Below are 24,307 nucleotides of genomic sequence, written 5' to 3'. Positions count from 1 at the left end.
TCAATACTGCAATGTAAAAGTACTCTGTTACAAGTAAATGTCCTGAATTCAAAATTGACTTGAGTTAAAAGTACAAAAGTATTGGTATCAAAATGTACTTAAAGTACCAAAAGTAAAAGTACTAAAATGTTTGAAAATATTTACACCTCGACCACTGAACATCAAGTATGATCCACCAGACTAAAATCTTGACTGTGCAAATAAATAAAAAAACTTTGTGACAAAAATCTAAAGGGCTCAAACATTATCTCAAACATTTGCAAACATACAGTAAGTAACAGAGGTACAATGTTACATTAATCTGCACCTGATCACCTGCAAATTGGCCTATTTGAAAGATCTATTTTTATCTCCATCACAATTAACTGGAGTACTTGGTCACTAAGTACTAGTGCATTCCTGCATAACCAGTCAAGAATACAGTTGACACTAAAGTTATTATTATTATTTAGCCTTTATATCTGTCTTTCAATTTCACTGTTTGAAACAGGGCTTGAGTTGTTAATGCATAACTGCAAGTTTGCCCTTTTCACTACTGGCTTACATGAAAGAAATACCCAAATGGGTCCATTTGGTTTCATTAATGTCTTTTTAAAATAAAGTATTCAAGCTATTCAAAAATAGCAGATCTCTCTCTCAGTCGTCCTCAGACGAGCTTCCATCGGAGTCTCCAATCCTTCCGATTCTCCATACACCCGGCCAACTCCGAAGAGCTTTCAGCTCCCACATCCTTCTTCAGGACGTCCACATACGTTAGCGCGGAACGTCCTCGCGATCGATGCCCGCGCGTTGGTTCCCACAGGACCAGCCTGCTGGCCGGGAGCTCCCGATGTCTGTGGCAGTGGCCGGCCAGTCTCATCCTCCTGACTGCTACCTTCTTGCTGAGCCTCGGCAGTTGCCCGTACAGGTCCTTGTTGGTAATGTGGATGTTCTGGTCCACATTCAGAACAGTTCGTAGCATTCTGGTGTAGCACCCATCCAGGGACTTCTGCAGGGTGGGTGTCAGGGTCCAGCTTTCGCAGCCATACAGGAGGACAGACTCCACAGTGGCGTGGAATAGGCTTAGCTTTATGTGTCGAGGGAGATTCGAGCACCATACTCTTGACATACCGTTCAGGGCCCTCCACGCTAGTGCCTTCCTGACCTTAACGTCCTGTTCTGTGGAGTTCACCCAGGAACCCAGGTATTTGAAGTCATTGACCTCTCGCAGAGCTTTGCCATCTGATGTTGTAATCGGCGGATGGTCCATGTTGATGTTATAGGTGATTACCTCAGTCTTCTTTGCATTCTGTCTGAGGCCAACCTTAACACATTCCACCTCCACTCTGTTCAGGAGTTCCTGTGTCTGCTCCACACGGTCAGACACCAGGCAGATGTCATCTGCGTCTAGGTCTGCCAGGGCTATAGCAGGGTTTCTTCTAGACTTCCTTGGTGTAATTGAGAAGCCAAGCTCCTGCTCCCGCCCGTTGATGGCTTTCCTGAGCGCGTAGTCCAGAGCTATGACAAAGAGGAAGGGGGCAAGAGTGTCTCCCTGCTGCACCCCTGCTAGGATTTGGAACTCCTCGCTGATGCCATCTAGGGTTACCACCTTGGCTCTTGTGCCCTTGTACATGGCCTCTATGGCCCGGAGTAGATTCGGGGGGACCCCGTAAGCCTTGAGGATTTTCAGCATTATGCCTCTGTCTATTGAATCAAAAGCCTTTCTGAAGTCAATAAAACACAGCACTGCTGTCAAGTTGTTCTTCTTCACCTCCTCGATGATCCTCCTTAAGGCCAGGATCTGGCCTACGGTGGTCCTTCCCTTTCTGAAGCCATTTTGGTTGTCCCTCAGGTGTGGGTCAATGGCGTCCCTAATCCGGTTTAGTATCATGCGGTTGTACATCTTTGCTATGACACAGGTCAGGCTAATGCCACGATAATTGTCTGGCTTAGATAGATCTCCAGATTTTGGAACCGGGATAATGTTAGAGAGGGACCATATGTCGGGCTTGATGTTATCTATCAGAGCCTGGTTGCAGATCTCCAGTATGATGTTGTCAAGATCACAGTTTTTAGGGACTTCTGGGGGGATACCGTCCGGCCCGGGACTTTTTCCTTGCTTCAGGGTGGACTTCACTGGCAAACTCCGTAGCTGTAAAGGGGCCATCGCCAATTTCAAGATTTGTGAGGACTGCAGGTATCTCTTCCTCATCTCTGTCCCCTGTTGGGTGGGTACCCAGGAGATCCCGGAAGTGGGTGAACCAGGAGGTCACTCTCTCTTCTGGGCTGCAGCCTGCCAACTGTCCCTCTCTCGCCCTCTTGCGCCCAGTCATCTCGTTTATGACCTTCCATGACTCCTTGTATCTCTGTTCGCCATGTTCTGCCTCCACCCTCTTCACCTTCTCCAACATCTCCTTCCCTTTGATCCTGTCGTAGGTGCTGAACAGCTGTTGTTTGGCTCTGTTCAGCTCCTCCCGACTCTCTGCGGTCCCCTCTCTCTCATAGCTTCTGCGTGCCTCGGCCACCTGCCCCCACGCTCGGACAACTTCTGGGTGTCTAGATCTAGGGGAGTTTCTAAGTCTCCCCTTTGTCGGTACCCATTTCCTGGTTGCCTCTTCGTTAGCAGAGAGGAACTGCTCATAGGTTGTTGGCTCCCCCTCCTCGGCCAGCAGATGTAGGCGGGCTCTCACCTCCGCTGTGTAGTTGGCCTGGAGTTCAGGGCTTCCCGTAAAGGCCTCCCAGTCGGGCCGGGGCCTTGGGGCGCTCTTAGGGACCCTCAAGCTCAGGCGCAGCCTTGTACTGACCACACGATGATCTGAGCCTACAGAGTCGAATGTGCTGTATGACTCTGCGTTCAAGATGGACTTCCTCCACTTCCTCCTTACCAGTATATAGTCCAATTGACGCCGCATACTGGTGGCTCGGTCCTGGAACGTCCATCTCTTGCCCATCCTCTTACAGATCTACAAGCTCACAAGGCGGCGACGCGTTGTGAGCTTGTAGATCTGCTATTTTCATGAAACATTTTTTGTTTCTAACTAGTGTTGCCATGTATACTAATTATAAGTGACCTCGTTTTCTGTAAAGTTGCTTGCAAATATTGGTAGTTGCTTTTTATTTGTTATTATTATTTTGTTGTGAGCTTGTAGATCGGTTATTTCCAAATCGTCTATTTTCAAATAGCCGATGCATATAGGTTTAAAGTGCTCATATAGCCTAATAGTCACTTACATCTTTGGGCTTGTTTTCATTGACCTGGTTGCTTATTTCTCTCTCAAAAATCTGGCAACCGTGTTAGACCAACGAAGAAGAAAATGCGGAAGCGATCCTCCTTTCCAAGACCAGTGAAAAAGACACAGTATTATGTTGCGAAAACATTAAGTCATTACAGCACCATAACATGGTTAATACATTTTATTTTGGGATGTACAATACATGAAAATTACAGGAGTAATAACGCGACTTGCGTCGATAACTAATGGAGAGCGGACATTACCGCGTTTGGCTAAAAACAGTGTGTTTGTAACGACATACAAGCTAACTATTAGCCAAATTCGGCTAATGTTAGGAGGACTCCACTGTTATTTTCGATTCCACTTCACATTAACTCATTTATATCATATTTACATGCCGAGTTAAGCTCTGACATTTAAGTGATATGTAGCCTGATATTACCAGATTGCTATAGTGGGTTTAGAATATTTTAGACGATTTTTATTTTTTATTTTTTTCATTTGCTCATTTCAGCTCTGCTGGAAAATGAGCCTATGCGAGAAGACTGTCCTCGGGATACGGCGGTACACATTTGTTTCAAAACTAGATCATTTTAACTTGATTCCGTTTTTGGCTAACAGGATGAGTATTAAAGACAGGCTTTTATGCGATCAGTAATTTAAACAACTTTGGGAAGTCATGTGATATAGTAATTGAGAACCTACAGTTCAGAGTTGATATGGATGCCTTCTTCTCATATTTACAAAACAATTTTAGCTCTGACTTTTTGGTAAATGTTAGAAAAGTATTTGAAGATTCTGAATCTGGTGGGTCATTTTTGCGGCGATGACCTGTACGTGTTGGGTGGGGTTACAAATGCAGGGGCAAGAATGTGATATCAACTTTGAGGGAACAATGACAATAATAATAATTTTATTATGAGCAATTCCTGAGGGGACACCAAAAGTAGTGCTGTAACACATAGGGCCCTATTTTGCGCCCATGTCGCGCTACCCACTATTTGGGGGTTTAGCATGGCGTGTAGCAACTCATAATTGCTACTCCAAGTTGATTTCTTCCGACACCAGGCTTAAACACTGTTACATTATGCATAGGTGTGGTTTGGCCGTTACATTAAAAGTCTCTTTAGGAGACCAGAAGTAGGTCTTGAAGAACAACTTTGTTCACAGTACGGTAATACAGTCAAAAAGCTTTGTTAAAAGGATAACACAAATAGCCATGGGGGGCTTGTTTCCATTGTGGTCCAATCTGTGCTACACAGAGCCAGAGCCACCACAGTGTCTATGTGTGAGTGTGTACATGTGTCATATAATACATGTGTGTCTATGTGTGAGTGTGTACATGTGTCATATAATACATGTGTGTCTATGTGTGATTGTGTATGTGTCATATAATCAGTGTTGGGGGTAACAGCGTTACAAGTAGAGCCCGACCGATGCATCGGTCATTTTGGACCCCGATGTTGACATCGAACATCGGTCATTATTTCCCCCGATGTTCCGATGTTTTTTTTTTGTTTTTTTTTTTCATTTAAATGTTATTAAGTTTTCAAAAACAAAACACATAAAACAAAAAAACAAACAATAGACATCACATATGTTGCCAAACATCATCTTATATCATAATAAAATAAAATAGAATAGAAGGAGGGGCACAGGTGCTGTTCAATGTTAATAAGTGATAGTATATGAAAACTGTATTTTTTTTGTTTAAAAGGTTTTAGCTCGTTCAATTCTTACAACAATCATTCCGATGTTTTTGTCAATAATATTTTCACTGATTGTGCAATTGCTGCGCAGCTGCGGTAAAGGTGTTTATATTTATTTATGTGAAATCCACAAAGATTGCTCGTTTTTCTCAACAATCTCTCAATAATACTGAGAGAGATAATAACAATGATAATAATAATGAATTGCATTTATATGGCGCTTTTCTAAGTACTCAAACTTACTCAAAGCGCTTTACGACTTATCTACCACTACAATGCCTTCTAGAGAGACCAAGCTCAATTAATTAATAAAGATATGAATGACTCGACGCGAGGCTCGTTAATTTATGGATCATGATGCAACTGTTAGGTATATATTTTTATGGGCAATTGGGCATAGGCTACTACAATCTTCTAAGCTACTTGTATATCGCTAAAGAAATATATATTAACGTCTGTCTGAGTGAGACGTTAATTTAACATCTCCACGCTGTTTCTGAGCGGAGGAGTGCGGCTTGGCAGACGCACGGTGAATACCAAAACTCTCGCCCCAAAACACAGTCGCCCTAAAACACAATCGCCCCGGGGAAAATCCCGCGGTATTCACAAACGTAACTTCAGTAAACTATGCCTAAACCTACCTAACCTTATTTCTAAACGTAACCACAGTAAAACTATGTTCTAACCTTATCATCAAACAAATGCAAGAACCGTCGGTCCGCGAAAAAGAATGGGGGTGAGCGTGATTTGGGGCGAGTTTCATTTACTTTCACTTTTCATCAGACGTGGACAAGATGAAGTCAGTCAGATGAAGCCTAGGGATTCCTCTTACAACTTTGTAAAGCATTACCCTTACCTTGGGCCGTTCATTTTGCTCTCAGCAAGACTTTGTTCATAACTAAAATACAAGGACACAGTTTTGTTGTGCTCAAAGCCTCAAGCCTGTGTGACTCGACGCTCAAGTTGTACAATCCCATAGTTTAGAATGGATCCTATAGTCCGAAGGGACAGTTGTGGGTTTTATTGGTTGTTGTTGGTTGTCAGGGCGATTTCACAACCAATCGATGGACGGGCTCTGCATGAGCACGTCTGTTGCAGGATGCGGTGACAGCGTCATGTCAATGTAATATGAAAACTAAATCAATTGACCAAAACCAAATCCTAAATTTAGAAGTGCACTACACTCCTTTATATCATTATGTATGAAAATGTTTTGAAAATAGTAGATCTACACGCTCACAAAGCACTGCATAGCAACATGTTGTGACTTGTGAGCTTGTAGATCTGCTATTTTCAAATAGCCAGTGGTGGAAAAAGTACTAAAATGTTTTACTTAAGTAAAAGTATCAATACTGCAATATAGAAATACTCTGTTACGAGTAAAAGTCTGAAATTCAAAATGTACTTGAGTAAAAGTATTGGCATCAAATTTCAATCAATTTCAAGTTCTCAAATGTATAAAAATCTTTTGAAAATAGCAGATCTACAAGCTTGCAGATCAGCTAATTTCAAATGGCCCTATATAGGGCTGAAGTGGTTAATGTATGTTTTGTAATAATAATCAAAATATTCAAAGTAACTAATAACTAAAGTTTTCAAATACTTGTAGTGGAGTAAAAGTATAATATTTGCCTCTGAGATGTAGTGGAGTAGAAGTAAAAGTATTGGAAATTGGAAATACTCAAGTGAAGTACAAATACCTCAAAATTGTACTAAGTACAGTAATTTAGTAAATGTACTTAGTTACTTTCCACCACTGCAAATAGCCGAAGTTTAAAAAGGGCTGAAGACTTGTGGTTAATGCATGTTTAGTAATAATATTAATAATTAAAATCTACAAAGTGACTAGTAACTAAAGTTTTCAAATAATTGTATTCATGTTTATTTGTAATAATGTGATTGCATTTTATTTAAATGTTCTCAATCTTGTATTCTTAACTTTAATGAAAAAATTAAGTTTATACGTTTTGGAAAAAAAAAAATTATTATTTTATTTAATTACAAAATATCGGTCAAAAACATCGGCAATCGGTGGTCCAGGACTCTCAAAATCGGTATCGGCATCGGACCCAAAAATCTGGCATCGGTCGGGCTCTAGTTACAAGTAAGGCTGTTACTGTAACAGAATACTTTTTTGGGTAACAGAGTAACCTATCCTGTTAGTTTTGCTATTAGAGTACTCGATTACTTAGTTACTATTTCCAAAATAATGGCGTTACTTTGTTACATTTAAGACCTATATTTGTTCTTTCTGTTGCCACAAAGGAAAGAAAAATCCATCCGACGCATTTGCGCTGTTTCCTGATAATGAACAAGCTTGTCTCTGTCAACGGAGACTTGCATGAATGTTACACGAAAATCGGTGACCGATGCCTTGCAGTCTGTGGCGACTGTGTAATTATTCTATTCAATAGGTCTCCACTTCTGGCTGTCGGTATTACTGGTCTTGTTTACATTAATTTGTCACACGTGTGCAACATGGCAGAGACTTAGAGAAGACAGAGAGGTTGTCCTTTAGTAGGCTACGGTCGTGGAAGTATTCACACTATTTTCCTCGCAGGTGGGTTCTAATCGTCGGTAATGCAAAAATATTCTAGCAAGTTACTTTTCTCAGAAGGTAATCCTGTAACGTAATGGAATACTTTTTAATGGCAGTAATCCTGTAACGTAACAAGTTACTTTTAACACATTCCACGCCAGAGTTTAATATCATAATGTACTCACCAGTGCCAGCGATTTATTGTTGTTTTTTTGTTTTTTTCACCTCGCCACAGACCTCGCTAAATACCTTAAGATCGCGCGTTCAACTGTTTGTAGACACACAGGGTAGCTGTGTGAGTGGCCCAGAGAAGACATTTTCAATCGGCGATCGTCCATTTTGCAGTAGTCGCAGTTTCTATTAAACAGCGTTCAGCGCGGAGAAAAACAACACCGGAGATAATGGCGGATTAGCGGAAGCTTTAGAGCGGCAGCGGATGCGAACGAAAATGTTCGATTGACATTAATTTCCGTTTCCGGTGTGCTACAATGAAATGTGTCACTGCGAAAAAAGAAAAAAAATACCACTTCGCGTAGATCTACGCGACTGGCACGCTGCGCAATTATTTAGGTTCGCGTAGAACTACGCGATTGCCACGCAATGTGTTAAAAGTAACGTTACCCAACATTGCATATAATACATGTGTGTCTGAGTGTGTACATGTGTCATATAAAACATATGTGTCTATGTGTGAGTGTGTACATGTGTCATATAATACATGTTTGTCTGAGTGTGTACATGTTTCATATAATACATGTGTGTTTGAGTGTGTCATATAATACATGTGTGTTTGAGTGTGTACATGTTTCATATAATACATGTGTGTTTGAGTGTGTACATGTGTCATATAATACATGTGTGTCTATGTGTGAGTGTGTACATGTGTCATATAATACATGTGTGTCTGAGTGTGTACATGTGTCATATAATACATGTGTGTCTATGTGTGAGTGTGTACATGTGTCATATAATACATGTGTGTCTATGTGTGAGTGTGTACATGTGTCATATAATTCATGTGTGTCTATGTGTGAGTGTGTACATGTGTCATATAATACATGTGTGTCTGAGTGTGTACATGTGTCATATAATACATGTGTGTCTGAGTGTGTACATGTGTCATATAATACATGTGTGTCTATGTGTGAGTGTGTACATGTGTCATATAATACATGTGTGTCTATGTGTGAGTGTGTACATGTGTCATATAATTCATGTGTCTATGTGTGAGTGTGTACATGTGTCATATAATACATGTGTGTCTATGTGTGAGTGTGTACATGTGTCATATAATTCATGTGTGTGTGTATGTGTGAGTGTGTACATGTGTCATATAATACATGTGTGTCTATGTGTGAGTGTGTACATGTGTCATATAATACATGTGTTTCCAGTGCAGTGTTGATTTCGTCGACTAAAAAATGTTGGTTGACCTTTTTTCACTGACAAAAACAAAATAAAAACTAAACAAAACATAAGCTATGACTAAAATTAAGACTAAATATACTGACAATTTTGTCAACAAATAAAAACTAAAATGTTAGTGAGGATCTAGTGGAGAAAAGATCCAGTAGAACTAAAAGACACGTTATTTTATGATTGTTTGTGCTCGGTTGTTGCGCTTTGAAAATAGCAGATCTCACAATCGGCTATTTTCGGAGCACAACCAAGTGTAGAATCATCACGAAGCCATCAAGGCACCGCCAACATACATTTTAGACGACTAAATCAACTGTACATTTAGTCGACTAAAACTAGACTAACAGTAAAACATTTCAGATGACTAAATAAAACTAAATGGAATTTGATTCAAAAGACTATGACTAAAACTGAATCAAACTTTGCTGTCAAAATCAACACTAGTCCAGTGCTTCATTTATAAATTATTAGGTGCTGGAGCTCATGAACCAGAAGTCAGTTTTTCCACCGCCATATGAATCCATGACATTTTCATGAGCAACACGTTTTTAACCACAACTCAGTGACCTTTGTCAGGAACATAGTCACAGAACACAGACAGATACACACAGTCAGTTCACTCTTGTAGTGTTTTTTCCTCTCAATTTAATTTCATCCACGGTCCTTTTCCATTGCAGGAAGGGACATTGAGGGGAAATGTGAAAGCTGAATTCATAATAAATAGTCTAAATAAAGACGTATTGCATTGTATGTGCATGTGAGGTGACGGAACTCCTTCTAGAGGTACTGGAGCGCAGGAGGCAGGTTCTGGAGCCGAGCTCCGTCATTAATTAAGCACTGTGTGTGTGTGTGTGTGTGTGTGTGTGTGTGTGTGTGTCTATGTGTGAGTGTGTACATGTGTCATATAAATGTGTGTTTCATTCCTACAGGTTGGATCAAGAAGAAGAACATTCACCTCAACTCCTTAGAACATGTGAGTACAGTAATATGATATTACTTTATGATTACCCTTTCACTGAAATCTGTCTTGTGACACAGCAGCCATATAAAAAATAACAATGACACACACACACACACACACACACACACACACACACACACACACACACACACTCACACACAACATGAATGTTCTACATGGTCCTTGGCCAGATTAAAAAATGAGCCTCAAAATCGACTGATGAACAAATGACTTCTATTGACTGACCTTATTGAGTTTTAGAACGTTATGCCTCTTTAGAAGGTAGCAGTGGGACGTGCAGCGAGGACCTCCCTAGAGAGACACTCGGGAGGCATCCGTACTAGATGCCTGAACCACCTAAGCTGACTCCTTTCCAAGTGAAGGAGCAGCGGTTCAGTCTCTCTCGGGTGACTGAACTTCTCACTCTCTTTTACTAGTTTATAAAGCTCTAAATGGTCTGGCACCTTCCTACCTCTATGACTGCCTAGAGAGATATGTTCCAAACCGGCCCCTCAGGTCTTCAAGTGCTGACCAGCATCTCTAAGGCAGTGGTCCTCAACCTTTTCAGGCCGTGACCCCCCTAAATAATCATATTTGAACTGGGGGACCCCCACACTGATAAGCATTGTTGAGGCATTACATTTTTGCCTCTTTCTTATATTATTTGACAATAGTGTTAGGGTTAGAGTAGTTCCGGAGAAGCGGATTGAGTGGCCCTGTCTTTCCCTCAGAGGACTGACCGTGGGTACAGTAGCTACTGGGACGTAAGTCTGTCTTTCCCTCAGAGGACTGACCGTGGGTACAGTAGCTACTGGGACATAAGTCTGTCTTTCCCTCAGAGGACTGACCGTGGGTACAGTAGCTACTGGGACGTAAGTCTGTCTTTCCCTCAGAGGACTGACCGTGGGTACAGTAGCTACTGGGACATAAGCCTGTCTTTCCCTCAGAGGACTGACCGTGGGTACAGTAGCTACTGGGACGTAAGTCTGTCTTTCCCTCAGAGGACTGACCGTGGGTACAGTAGCTACTGGGACGTAAGTCTGTCTTTCCCTCAGAGGACTGACCGTGGGTACAGTAGCTACTGGGACGTAAGTCTGTCTTTCCCTCAGAGGACTGACCGTGGGTACAGTAGCTACTGGGACATAAGTCTGTCTTTCCCTCAGAGGACTGACCGTGGGTACAGTAGCTACTGGGACATAAGTCTGTCTTTCCCTCAGAGGACTGACCGTGGGTACAGTAGCTACTGGGACATAAGTCTGTCTTTCCCTCAGAGGACTGACCGTGGGTACAGTAGCTACTGGGACGTAAGTCTGTCTTTCCCTCAGAGGACTGACCGTGGGTACAGTAGCTACTGGGACGTAAGTCGGGTCTTGATCAACCCCGGCTGGGTCACCTGGGCGAGGGTGTATGTTGCGAGACCCTAAACACCCGTCAACATGCTCAAATATGATTGCTCCACTTGGTCGGAGGCGCGGCGAAGCCGACCAAGTGGAGCTTACTATGTCACTCTGCTTGGGTTGTGTGTGTGTCTCCGTCTGTGTGCATGCACTACCTAGTAGAGGGCGCCAGAGTGCAGGAATTTAGACACAGCCTGCAAAACACACACACACACACACACACACACACACACACACACACACACACACACACACACACACACACACACACACACACACAATGTCAATGTTCTCTCCCCATCACGGTCAAATAACACGGATTACAAGTCCGTAAATACACAATATTTTCGAGTTGCGTTCGCTTCCAGATTTATTGAGTAGAGCACGCCTTCTCCTGACGGTATTATCCGGTAGGAGAGTTGCCTACACCATAAAAGACAACAGGAAATATCCAACTTCAAACTGACTTCACCCAACGTGAAACCAACTTCACCACGTGAAGAATTTCAACTTCGTCTCTCATCAAAAATAACAGATCTGCAAGCTTACAACACGTCGCGTTGCGTCGCCATAGCATCTTATTTGTTCTGTCTGGAAGCGAGTCCCTCGATTACACGATGGATCAGCTGATCGTTAATAACGTAATGCCTCTCATGTGTAAGTTTAACCCCACCACCAAATAATAGGCTGAGGTTTACTGAGGTAAAAATATGATGCTGGAATCCAGGGCATACTGGAACACTGCTATATATATATATATATATATATATATATATATAGATTATGGACCAGAGCTTTATTGATTACTTTTCAATCAGACTCTGTTTGTGGAAAGATGCAGAAATATAGCCTGGAAACCAGATGAATATACCAGTGCAACACAAAAGAAATTGGTCCGGCCCGCTCGGTTGTGAATGAATTTCCTGCCTCCGAAGTTGTGGGGCACCAATCAGGGCCCAGTATGAAAATATGGGGCGGGTTTATCACAAGAGGCATTTTTTTTTTCGCCCCTTGGAAATGCAGGTTCACACAGAGATTCCAGACTAATATCTATGCAGAGATATTAGTCTGGCCATGCCAGGCTAGTGGATAATATGTACATAAGTACAAGATCTGTGTGTACCCTAGCTTACTACTAATAATAATTATAATTATAATTATAATTATAATTATAATTATAATTATAATTATAATAATAATTAGTATTATTATTATTATTATTATAATAGCTTAGTGAATGAGGCCTAATGTGTTGCATTCAGCTCATCCAGATTCTCAAGCTCATAGTGCGGCACTCTGTACCGCACTATGAGCTTGTAGATCTGCGATTCTTTTTAAATACAAGCTCATAGCTCAATACAAGCTCATAGTGCGGCACTCGGTGCAGCGCTATGAGCTTGTAGATCTGCTATTTCTTTTAAAATACAAGCTCATAGTGCGGCACTCGGTGCCGCGCTATGAGCTTATAGATCTGCTATCAATCAATCAATCAAATCAAGCTCATAGCTCAATACAAGCTCATAGCGCGGCACTCGGTGCCGCGCTATGAGCTTGTAGATCTTCTATTTTTTTTAAATACAAGCTCTAAGCGTGGCACTCGGTGCCGCGCTATGAGCTTGTAGATCTGCTATCAATCAATCAAGTCAAGCTCATAGCGCGGCACTCGGTGCCGCGCTATGAGCTTGTAGATCTGCTATCAATCAATCAAGTCACACTCATAGCTCGACACTCGGTGCCGCGCTATGAGCTTGTAGATCTGCTATCAATCAATCAAGTCACGCTCATAGCTCGACACTCGGTGCCGCGCTATGAGCTTGTAGATCTGCTATTTTTTTTAAATACATCTGTATCTGGGTCTAGGGAGGGTTTTTTGAGGTGGGGTGTGAGAATGGCAGTTTTTAGAGCAGAAGGAATGTGGCCGGTCCGGAGGGAGAGGTTGATGATTTTAGTGATGAGGGGACTTATTGCACAGATGTTGGATTTGACTAGGATGGTGGGAAGAGGGTCCAGGGCACAGGTAGAGGGCTTCATCCTTCTAACTATGTCCTCAACCTCTTGCTGTGTGCTGTTGGTGAAGCAAGAGAGCGGGTGGGAAATCCCAGACTGTGGGATGGCAGTTGGGACAGGTGGAGTGACGGGCCGGAGAGGAGAGAGCGGATGTTGTCTACCTTAGTTTTCTAAAAATGTAGTTAGGTGTTGCACTGTTCCTCTGTGGTATCACTGTGTTTGGGGGTTTGTGGTTTGAGGAAATGGTTGATGGTGGTGAAAAGTGTCTTTGAGTTGCCAGGGCTGTTGTGGATGATATTGGAGTAGAATTGTGACTGTGCCTCCCTGAGGGACCTTGAATAGGCCTTCTGGTGCTCTCTATATGCCAATCTATGGACGGTTAGTCCAGTGGCCTTGAGTCGCCGCTCGAGGACACGCCCGGCTGCCGTCATTTTCCTCAGCTCGCAGGTGAACCAGGGGGCTGAGCGTGAGAAAATGACTGTTGGTGTTTTGACAGGGGCGTGGAGGTCGAGGAGGTTTTGCAGGTTGGTGTTGTAGAAAGCTACTGCTTCACTGGCTGATGGGAGAGTTGCAGAAGAGAGATGCTCGAGGTCAGAGGTCAAAGTGTCTTGGTTGATATTTCTGAAAGTGATTTGGCGTTTGGGCTTGGCATGGGAGGGGGGGAAGAGCAGCTCCATGGAGATGACCATGTGGTCAGACACACCCAGAGTGTATGCTATCAGATTACTGATGGGGGCGGAGACAGTGATGACCAGGTCGAGCGTATGTGCCTTATTGTGTGTGGGGGGTATTGACATGTTGAGTGAGGTTGAGACAGTCCAATAATTGTAGGAAGTCAGATGCAAAGTGACAGGATGGGTTGTCCACATGAATATTTGAGTCGCCCATTATTATGATGTTGGCAGATGTTATGCAAAGAGTGGTGAGATTGAAGGTCGTGGATTTCTGAGATACATTTTGAGTTTTGTTTGGGTGGCCGGTAAATGAGGAGCAGAGTAGATCTGCATTTTTTTTTAAGTACAAGCTCATAGCGCGGCACTCGGTGCCGCGCTATGAGCTTGTAGATCTGCTATTCTTTTTAAATACAAGCTCATAGCTCAATACAAGCTCATAGCGCGGCACTCGGTGCCGCGCTATGAGCTTGTAGATCTGCATAAAAAAAAAAAAAAAACAAGCTCATAGCGCGTAGGGGTGTGCCGATATATCGTCCCGCGATATATCGTCCCGCGATATATCGCGATACGTTTTCGTGACGATATGTATCATTTTGGGGGGAATAAAATCTTTTTTTTTTTTTTTTTTTTACAATAATAATAATCAGGCATGCAAACAGCCCCGAGGTGAAAAGGGTGACAACATGTTGTTATTTCGGGTCAGGTGTCACACTATTGCCCTATTTGGATTCAAAACGGCTATTGTAGCTGAAAAGCTACAAGTTCGCATATCTGAATAATGCAAAAACAGAATTATTTGTTTGCATTTGCTTTTTTTATCGTATCGTATCGAAATCGTATCGAAGTTGTGAGCCAAATATCGTATCGTATCGTTTGGTGAAACTAGTGTATCGGCACACCCCTAGTGCCGCGCTATGAGCTTGTAGATCTGATATTTTTTAGCGGTGCCAGCCGCTCTACATTTGACCGTGTCTGTGTGTCCGTCCGTCCGTCCGTATGTTTGCGGACGGCAAAGATGCAACACATGCGGCACTTCAAGAAATGCACACACACACACACACACACACACACACACACAAGCCAGCACTGCACACGTGCGCGTGCTCACACACGCACACGCACACACACACACACACACACACACACACACACACACACACACACACACACACACACACACGTAACATGCGGTCCTGCGAGGCTTACCGTTGCAACACATGCGCCACTTAAAGACATGCACACACACACAAGCCAGCACTGCACATGTGCGCGGGCACACACAAACACACACACACACACACACACACGTAACATGCAGACCTGTGAGGCGCTCCGTTGCAACACATGCGCCACTTAAAGACATGCCCACACACAGAAGCCAGCACTGCACACGTGCAAGCCAGGACTCACGTGCACACGCATACACACACGCATACACACACGCACACACACACAGACACACACACACACACACATACACGTAAAATGCAGACCTGCGAGGCGCACCGTTGCAACACATGCGCCACTTAAAGACATGCACAAACACAAGCCCGGACTGCACACGTGCGTGCGCACACACACGCACACACACACACACACACACACACACATACACGTAACATGCAGACCTGCGAGGCGCACCGCAGCTCCGATCCGCACCAAACTTGGGTCTGTCTGCCATCACAATAGTCACACCAGGGACCACGTGTGGCACCCAGGGGGCTCATATCGCTGCACTGCACACGTGCACACGCACAAACACAGACACACATATTAAATAACCTCCTCAAAGGCACCGCTTCCTTCACACAGGGTGTGATTTTTTTAAATACAAGCTCATAGCGCGGCACTCGGTGCCGCGCTATGAGCTTGTATCTGCTATCAATCAATCAATCAAATCAAGCTCTGAGCTATGGGTTAATGCCCTAACGCACACACACACACACGCACATGCACACACACACACTAGTTTATAAATGGCGGGAGTAACTATGACTTTAGGCCAAATGCCTTAGAGAGAGAGAGAGAGAGAGAGAGAGAGAGAGAGAGAGAGAGAGAGAGAGAGAGAGAGAGAGAGAGAGAGAGAGAGAGAGAGAGAGAGAGAGAGAGAGAGAGAGAGAGAGAGAGAGAGAGAGAGAGAGAGAGAGAGAGAGAGAGAGAGAGAGAGAGAGAGAGAGAGAGAGAGAGAGAGAGAGAGAGAGAGAGAGACGTGTGTTGTAGATCGGCTATTTTCACCTTTTTTTAATTAAAATATTTAGTATTTTGTCATTTGTACTTTTGAAGGCTTAAGTATTTTTTAAAGCATGTAATCAGAATATGGAAGAAGGAGGGAGGAGGAGGGAGAGGGAGTCCCACACACTGTGTTCACTTATAAATGAATTCATTTATTTAAGATGCAACGTTTCGGTCACTCTGACCTTCATCAGGCTTTAAAAGTATTTACTCCAAATACTTTGACTCAAGTACACATTTGACTGACCAACTTTCACTGGTAGTTGAGTAATACTTGAGTATCTATACTTTGACTCAAATATAAGGGTTGAGTACTTTGTCCACCACTGGTTATAATATGATTCATTAAGAGAGGAGGGGGGGGGGTGAGTAGTATTAAATACCATAATACTGTGGTATTTTGTTAGATACTGTACTGTGACATGTTATACTATTACATCTCTACTCAGTACTTTGTGATGTAATGAAATATTGTTTGTTGTTCTCTCCATCAGGTGTCTGTCCTCTCACACTGGACACAAACACAACATGCCCAAAGCTCTCTCTGTCTGAGAACAACAGAAAGGTGACAGAGACCAGTGAGCGTCAGTCCTATCCAGACCATCCAGACAGATTTCAGTTCTATACACAGGTTCTGTGTAGAGAGGGTCTGACTGGATGCTGTTACTGGGAGGTGGAGTGGAGTGGATGGGTTCAGATAGCAGTGACTTACAGAGGAATCAACAGGAGAGGAAAGGGTTTTGACTGTCTGCTTGGACACAATGACAAGTCCTGGTGTCTGTTTTGTGATGGTGGAGACAACAGATACTCTGTCCTTCACAATAAGAAGAGAACCTTCCTCCATGTCCGTCCCTCTGACTCCTACAGAGTAGCCGTGCATGGTGACAGTGAGGTCAGTGAGGTCAGTCAGGTCAGTGAGGTCAGTGAGGACAGTGAGGACAGTGAGGTCAGTGAGGTCAGAGAGGTCAGTGAGGTCAGTGAGGTCAGTGAGGACAGTGTCTACAGAGTAGCAGTGCATGGTGACAGTGAGGACAGTGAGGTCAGTGAGGACAGTGAGGTCAGTGAGGTCAGTGAGGACAGTGAGGTCAGTGAGGTCAGTGAGGTCAGTGTCTACAGAGTAGCAGTGTATGTGGATTGGTCTGCTGGCGTCCTGTCTTTCTACAGAATGTCCTCTGACTCACACACACACCTGCACACCTTCCAGACCACATTCACTGAACCTCTCTATCCTGGGTTCGGTGTGTGGAGAGACTCCTCCTCAGTGTCTTTGTGTCTGATAGAGTAAGTTACACACACACACACACACACACACACACACACACACACACACACACACACACACACACACACACACACACACACACACACACACTCTGATCTATAAGGTGTTGCCGATGTTTTATAGATCTGTTATTTTCAGTGTTTATAACATGGTCTATAACATGTAGATGTTTTATAGATCTGTTATTTTCAGTGTTTATAACATGTAGGTGTTTTATAGATCTGTTATTTTCAGTGTTTATTACAATAATCTATAACATGTAGATGTTTTATAGATCTGTCATTTTCAGTGTTTATAACATGTAGATATTTTATAGATCTGTTATTTCCAGTGTTTATAACATGTAGATGTTTTATAGATCTGTTATTTTCAGTGTTTATAACATGATCTATAAAATGTAGCTGTTTTATAGATCTGTTATTTTCAGTGTTTATAACATGATCAATAACATGTAGATGTTGTATAGATCTGTTATTTTCAGTGTTTATAACATGATCTATAAAATGTAGCTGTTTTATAGATCTGTTATTTTCAGTGTTTATAACATGATCAATAACATGTAGATGTTGTATAGATCTGTTATTTTCAGTGTTAATAAAAAATGATCTATAACAGTCTATATAACATGTAGATGTTTTATAGATCTGTTATTTTCTGTGTTTATAACATAATTTATAACATGTAGATATTTTATAGATCTGTTATTTTCTGTGTTTTTAACATAATTTATAACATGTAGATGTTTTATAGATCTGTTATTTTCAGTGTTTATAACATGTAGATGTTTTATAGATCTGTTATTTTCAGTGTTTATAACATGATCTATTACATGTAGATTGTTTATAGATCTGTTATTTTCAGTGTTTTTAACATGATCTATAACATGTAGATGTTTTATAGATCTGTTATTTTCAGTGTTTATAACAGTCTTCATAACATGTAGATGTTTTATAGATCTGTTATTTTCAGTGTTTATAACAATAATCTATAACATGTAGATTGTTTATAGATCTGTTATTTTCAGTGTTTATAACATGATCTATAACATGTAGATGTTGTATAGATCTGTTATTTTCAGTGTTAATAAAAAATGATCTATAACAGTCTATATAACATGTAGATGTTTTATAGATCTGTTATTTTCAGTGTTTATAACATGATCTATAACATGTAGATGTTTTATAGATTTGATATTTTCAGTGTTTATAACATGATCTATAACATGTAGATTTTTTAGAGATCTGTTATTTTCAGTGTTTATAACATTTAGATGTTTTATAGATCTGTTATTTTCTGTGTTTATAACATAATTTATAACATGTAGATATTTTATAGATCTGTTATTTTCAGTGTTTATAACATGATCTATAACATGTAGATGTTTTATAGATCTGTTATTTTCAGTGTTTATAACATGTAGATGTTTTATAGATCTGTTATTTTCAGTGTTTATAACATGATCTATAACATGTAGATGTTTTATAGATTTGATATTTTCAGTGTTTATAACATGATCTATAACATGTAGATGTTTTATAGATCTGTTATTTTCAGTGTTAATAAAAAATGATCTATAACAGTCTATATAACATGTAGATGTTTTATAGATCTGTTATTTTCAGTGTTTATAACATTTAGATGTTTTATAGATCTGTTATTTTCTGTGTTTATAACATAATTTATAACATGTAGATATTTTATAGATCTGTTATTTTCAGTGTTTATAACATGATCTATAACATGTAGATGTTTTATAGATCTGTTATTTTCAGTGTTTATAACATGTAGATGTTTTATAGATCTGTTATTTTCAGTGTTTATAACATGATCTATAACATGTAGATGTATTATAGATCTGTTATTTTCAGTGTTTTTAACATGATCTATAACATGTAGATGTTTTATAGATCTGTTATTTTCAGTGTTTATAACATGATCTATAACATGTAGATGTTTTATAGATCTGTTATTTTCAGTGTTTATAACAAGATCTATAACATGTAGATGTTTTATAGATCTGTTATTTTCAGTGTTTATAACATGATCTATAAAATGTAGATGTTTTATAGATCTGTTATTTTCAGTGTTTTTAACATGATCTATAACATGTAGATGTTTTATAGATCTGTTATTTTCAGTGTTTATAACATGATCTATAACATGTAGATGTTTTATAGATTTGATATTTTCAGTGTTTATAACATGATCTATAACATGTAGATATGTTATTTTCATAATAAATAAATAAATCTCCTCACGGAGATTCCCGGTTTTGGCACTCAATGTGTTAATCATATTTTATGCTTGTGAAACGTTTCAGACTAGTATTTACTAAAATGTATTTTCAGGCCTTGATGACGTCGTAATGCTTGATTTATACGGCAGACGATCTACGAGCTCACAATGCGTCTGTGACGCTTATTGAGCTTGTAGATCAGCTATTTTTGGATTGTTACACCTGAGAGCAGCCAATCATAAAATGACTTGTTCTAGTTCTACTAGATCTCTTCTCCACTAGTCTTAGTTCTACTGGATCTCTTCTCCTCTAGTCTTAGTTCTACTGAATCTCTTCTCCTCTAGTCTTAGTTCTACTGGATCTCTTCTCCACTAGTCTTAGTTCTACTGGATCTCTCCTCCACTAGTCTTAGTTCTACTGGATCTCTTCTCCTCTAGTCTTAGTTCTACTGGATCTCTTCTCCACTAGTCTTAGTTCTACTGGATCTCTCCTCCACTAGTCTTAGTTCTACTGGATCTCTTCTCCACTAGTCTTAGTTCTACTGGATCTCTTCTCCACTAGTCTTAGTTCTACTGGATCTCTTCTCCACTAGTCTTAGTTCTACTGTATCTCTTCTCCACTAGTCTTAGTTCTACTGGATCTCTTCTCCACTAGTCTTAGTTCTACTGGATCTCTTCTCCTCTAGTCTTAGTTCTACTGGATCTCTTCTCCTCTAGTCTTAGTTCTACTGGATCTCTCCTCCACTAGTCTTAGTTCTACTGGATCTCTTCTCCACTAGTCTTAGTTCTACTGGATCTCTTCTCCACTAGTCTTAGTTCTACTGGATCTCTTCTCCTCTAGTCTTAGTTCTACTGGATCTCTCCTCCACTAGTCTTAGTTCTACTGGATCTCTCCTCCACTAGTCTTAGTTCTACTGGATCTCTTCTCCACTAGTCTTAGTTCTACTGGATCTCTTCTCCAGTAGTCTTAGTTCTACTGGATCTCTTCTCCACTAGTCTTAGTTCTACTGGATCTCTTCTCCACTAGTCTTAGATCTACTGGATCTCTTCTCCTCTAGTCTTAGTTCTACTGGATCTCTTCTCCACTAGTCTTAGTTCTACTGGATCTCTTCTCCACTAGTCTTAGTTCTACTGGATCTCTTCTCTAGTCTTAGTTCTACTGGATCTCTTCTCCACTAGTCTTAGTTCTACTGGATCTCTTCTCCTCTAGTCTTAGTTCTACTGGATCTCTTCTCCACTAGTCTTAGTTCTACTGGATCTCTTCTCCAGTAGTCTTAGTTCTACTGGATCTCTTCTCCTCTAGTCTTAGTTCTACTGGATCTCTTCTCCACTAGTCTTAGTTCTACTGGATCTCTTCTCCACTAGTCTTAGTTCTACTGGATCTCTTCTCCACTAGTCTTAGTTCTACTGGATCTCTTCTCCTCTAGTCTTAGTTCTACTGGATCTCTTCTCCACTAGTCTTAGTTCTACTGGATCTCTTCTCCTCTAGTCTTAGTTCTACTGGTCTCTACATTCATCTACGTTACTCTACATTACTCTTACTACTATTAATAACAAAGTCTGGAGAACAAAGCCAAATAAAACACACAACCAGGGTTATTATAGTGAACTAAAACTATACAAATAACTAGAAATGTAAAAACATTTTAGATACTGAAATAAAAATAACATCAAAGCTTTACAGAAAAAAATATAACTAACTTAAACTATTGTGTTTATAAAACTACTAAACTTTTTTGTGTTGACCCTAAAGTCTGAGTTATACTTACAGTAGTTTACACCAAAATAGCCGATCTACAAGTGGTGTGCGCTTGTAGATTAGCTATTTTCACTATTTTTTTATATTCTTTAAGTAAGTAGGCTCAAGTGGGCTCAAATATTATAAACTCCTCAATCTAATTGTTTTTGTTTGTTTATTTGTTTGTGTCTTTCAGGCCAGTGGTTCCATCCAGTTTCTCCCCCATCGTGCTCACAGAACAAACAACCAATGAATACAGGTCAGTCGTCACACACACACACACACACACACACACACACACACACACACACACACACACACACACACACACACACACACGCACTTGATTTATTAATTTATTTGATTATATCAGGAATGTCATTGCTCTGTGTTTTAATCATATTACTTTTATGTGTCTGTAATCATGGGTCACAAATTAGCCTTTTCTAGAAACCCTACATGTAATAAATCTGTCTGATGTTACTTGAATCAATGTTTTTTTACATCGTACCTGTTAAATAAACATTAAAAAAAAGAACAACAAATGGGATTGTAAATTAACTTGATGTGAAGTGGCAACATGACAGCTAAAAATACAGATTGTATCAATGAAAATGTTTGTTTAATATCATATAGATTTTATACCAATACAAACTATTGTTTTATATCATATAGATGTTATATCAACACAAATGATTGTTTTATATCATATAGATTTTATATCAATACAAATGATTGTTTTATATCATATAGATTTTATATTAATACAAATGATTGTTTTATATCATATAGATTTTATATCAATACAAATGATTGTTATATATCATATAGATTTTATATCAATACAAATGATTGTTTTATATCATATAGATGTTATATCAATACAAACTATTGTTTTATATCATATAGATGTTATTAGCCTGGTTCCAGACGAATCTGCCTTTGCAAAATTGCATCACACTTCAGCCCTCGGCAGTTTAGGTCTGGCCCCCCTCAATAGAGATTTCATTTATCTCCCTCCGAAGTCGTGAGGGATCAATCAGGGCCCAGTATCCAAATGTGGGCGGGCTTATCACCTTATTTGGAGCAATGACGTACAATGCAGGAGACTCATTTTAAGTGTTTCGTAACAAAGATGGACGCCGCCATAGCATCGGTAGTAAACGCGTTAGAAAATATTTCTTTTCTAAAAGACGAACAAACAATTGCCCTTAAAGCTTTTGTTGGAAAAGAAAGATGTGTTAAGAATAGTTTCATCTGGTTACCAGACTAAATACGAGTGGAGCTAGCTTTCGTTGTTTACTATTTCAGCTCCGGCGCTTGTGTGTGACGTAGCAGGAAGCACTGCTCTGATTGGTTTTAGGTCTAACCAATAGAGTCTGTTTGGATCTTTTTGTAACCGCCCCTTGGAAAAAAATCTATCGTTGATAGGGACCAGACTAATATCCACACAGTGTGTCGTGTGATATTGTCTGGCCACGCGAGGCTAAGATTTTATACCAATACAAATGTTTGTTTTATATCATATAGATTTTATATCAATACAAATGATTGTTTTATATCATATAGATTTTATATCAATACAAATGATTGTTTTATATCATATAGATTTTATATCAATACAAATGATTGTTATATATCATATAGATTTTATATCAATACAAATGATTGTTTTATATCATATAGATTTTATATCAACACAAACTATTGTTTTATATCATATAGATTTTATATCAACACAAACTATTGTTTTATATCATATAGATTTTATACCAATACAAATGATTGTTTTATATCATATAGATTTTATATCAACACAAATGATTGTTTTATATCATATAGATTTTATACCAATACAAATTATTGTTTTATATCATATAGATTTTATATCAACACAAATGATTGTTTTATATCATATAGATTTTATATCAATACAAATGATTGTTTTATATCATATAGATTTGATATTAATACAAATGATTGTTTAATATCATATAGATTTTATATCAATACAAATGATTGTTTAATATCATATAGATTTTATGTCAATACAAATGATTGTTTTATATCATATAGATTTGATATTAATACAAATGATTGTTTAATATCATATAGATTTTATATCAATACAAATGATTGTTTTATATCATATAGATTTTATATTAATACAAATGATTGTTTAATATCATATAGATTTTATATCAATACAAATGATTGTTTAATATCATATAGATTTTATGTCAATACAAATGATTGTTTTATATCATATAGATTTTATATCAATACAAATGATTGTTTTATATCATATAGATTTTATATCAATACAAATGATTGTTTTATATCATATAGATTTTATATCAACACAAATGATTGTTTTATATCATATAGATTTTATATCAACACAAATGATTGTTTTGTGTCACAGGTTCCAGGTCCCCGGGGCGGGGCTGTTCCGGTGCAGTGACACAGGGTTGGTGTTTGGAACGACAGGGGAAGGAGAAGTCCTCTACAGGACTGTTCAGTGGGATGAAAGATGTCTCCAGTCAACAGGAGGGACTCCTGCAGGTCCTCTGTTTGACATCCAGTGTCCTCAGAAGTCTGTCCGCCAGCTACACCTGCCACACTGTGACATCACACCTGGTGAGTCAGCTACACCTGCCACACTGTGCCATCACACCTGGTGAGTCAGCTACACCTGCCACACTGTGCCATCACACCTGGTGAGTCAGTTACACCTGCCACACTGTGACATCACACCTGGTGAGTCAGCTACACCTGCCACACTGTGACATCACACCTGGTGAGGAGCTGCTCTTAGCATCGTCCAGTTTCAAGGATCTTGTTCAAAGTAACATGACATAACAGAAAATATGTTTAAATCCCATATGGGATTGTTGTGTTT

General features: G+C 39.9%; 1 protein-coding gene across 1 annotated transcript in view; it reads left to right on the top strand.

The window, feature by feature from the left end:
- Positions 1–24,307, top strand: part of LOC308083028 (uncharacterized protein) — a 103,385-nt gene that overhangs the window by 74,165 nt on the left and 4,913 nt on the right. Inside the window, exons 15-19 of the mRNA XM_080425128.1 lie at positions 9,809–9,852; positions 16,645–17,051; positions 17,133–17,431; positions 21,602–21,664; positions 23,831–24,045. Of these exons, the coding sequence (XP_080281254.1) occupies positions 9,809–9,852; positions 16,645–17,051; positions 17,133–17,431; positions 21,602–21,664; positions 23,831–24,045 (1,028 nt within the window). The remainder of the gene's footprint in view (positions 1–9,808; positions 9,853–16,644; positions 17,052–17,132; positions 17,432–21,601; positions 21,665–23,830; positions 24,046–24,307) is intronic.

Source organism: Gymnoscopelus braueri (assembly GCF_963280865.1).
Source record: "Gymnoscopelus braueri genome assembly, chromosome: 1".
Taxonomy (NCBI): Eukaryota; Metazoa; Chordata; class Actinopteri; order Myctophiformes; family Myctophidae; genus Gymnoscopelus; species Gymnoscopelus braueri.
Note: the sequence above shows the minus strand (reverse complement) of the source record. Positions and strands in the feature narration are given on the sequence as shown.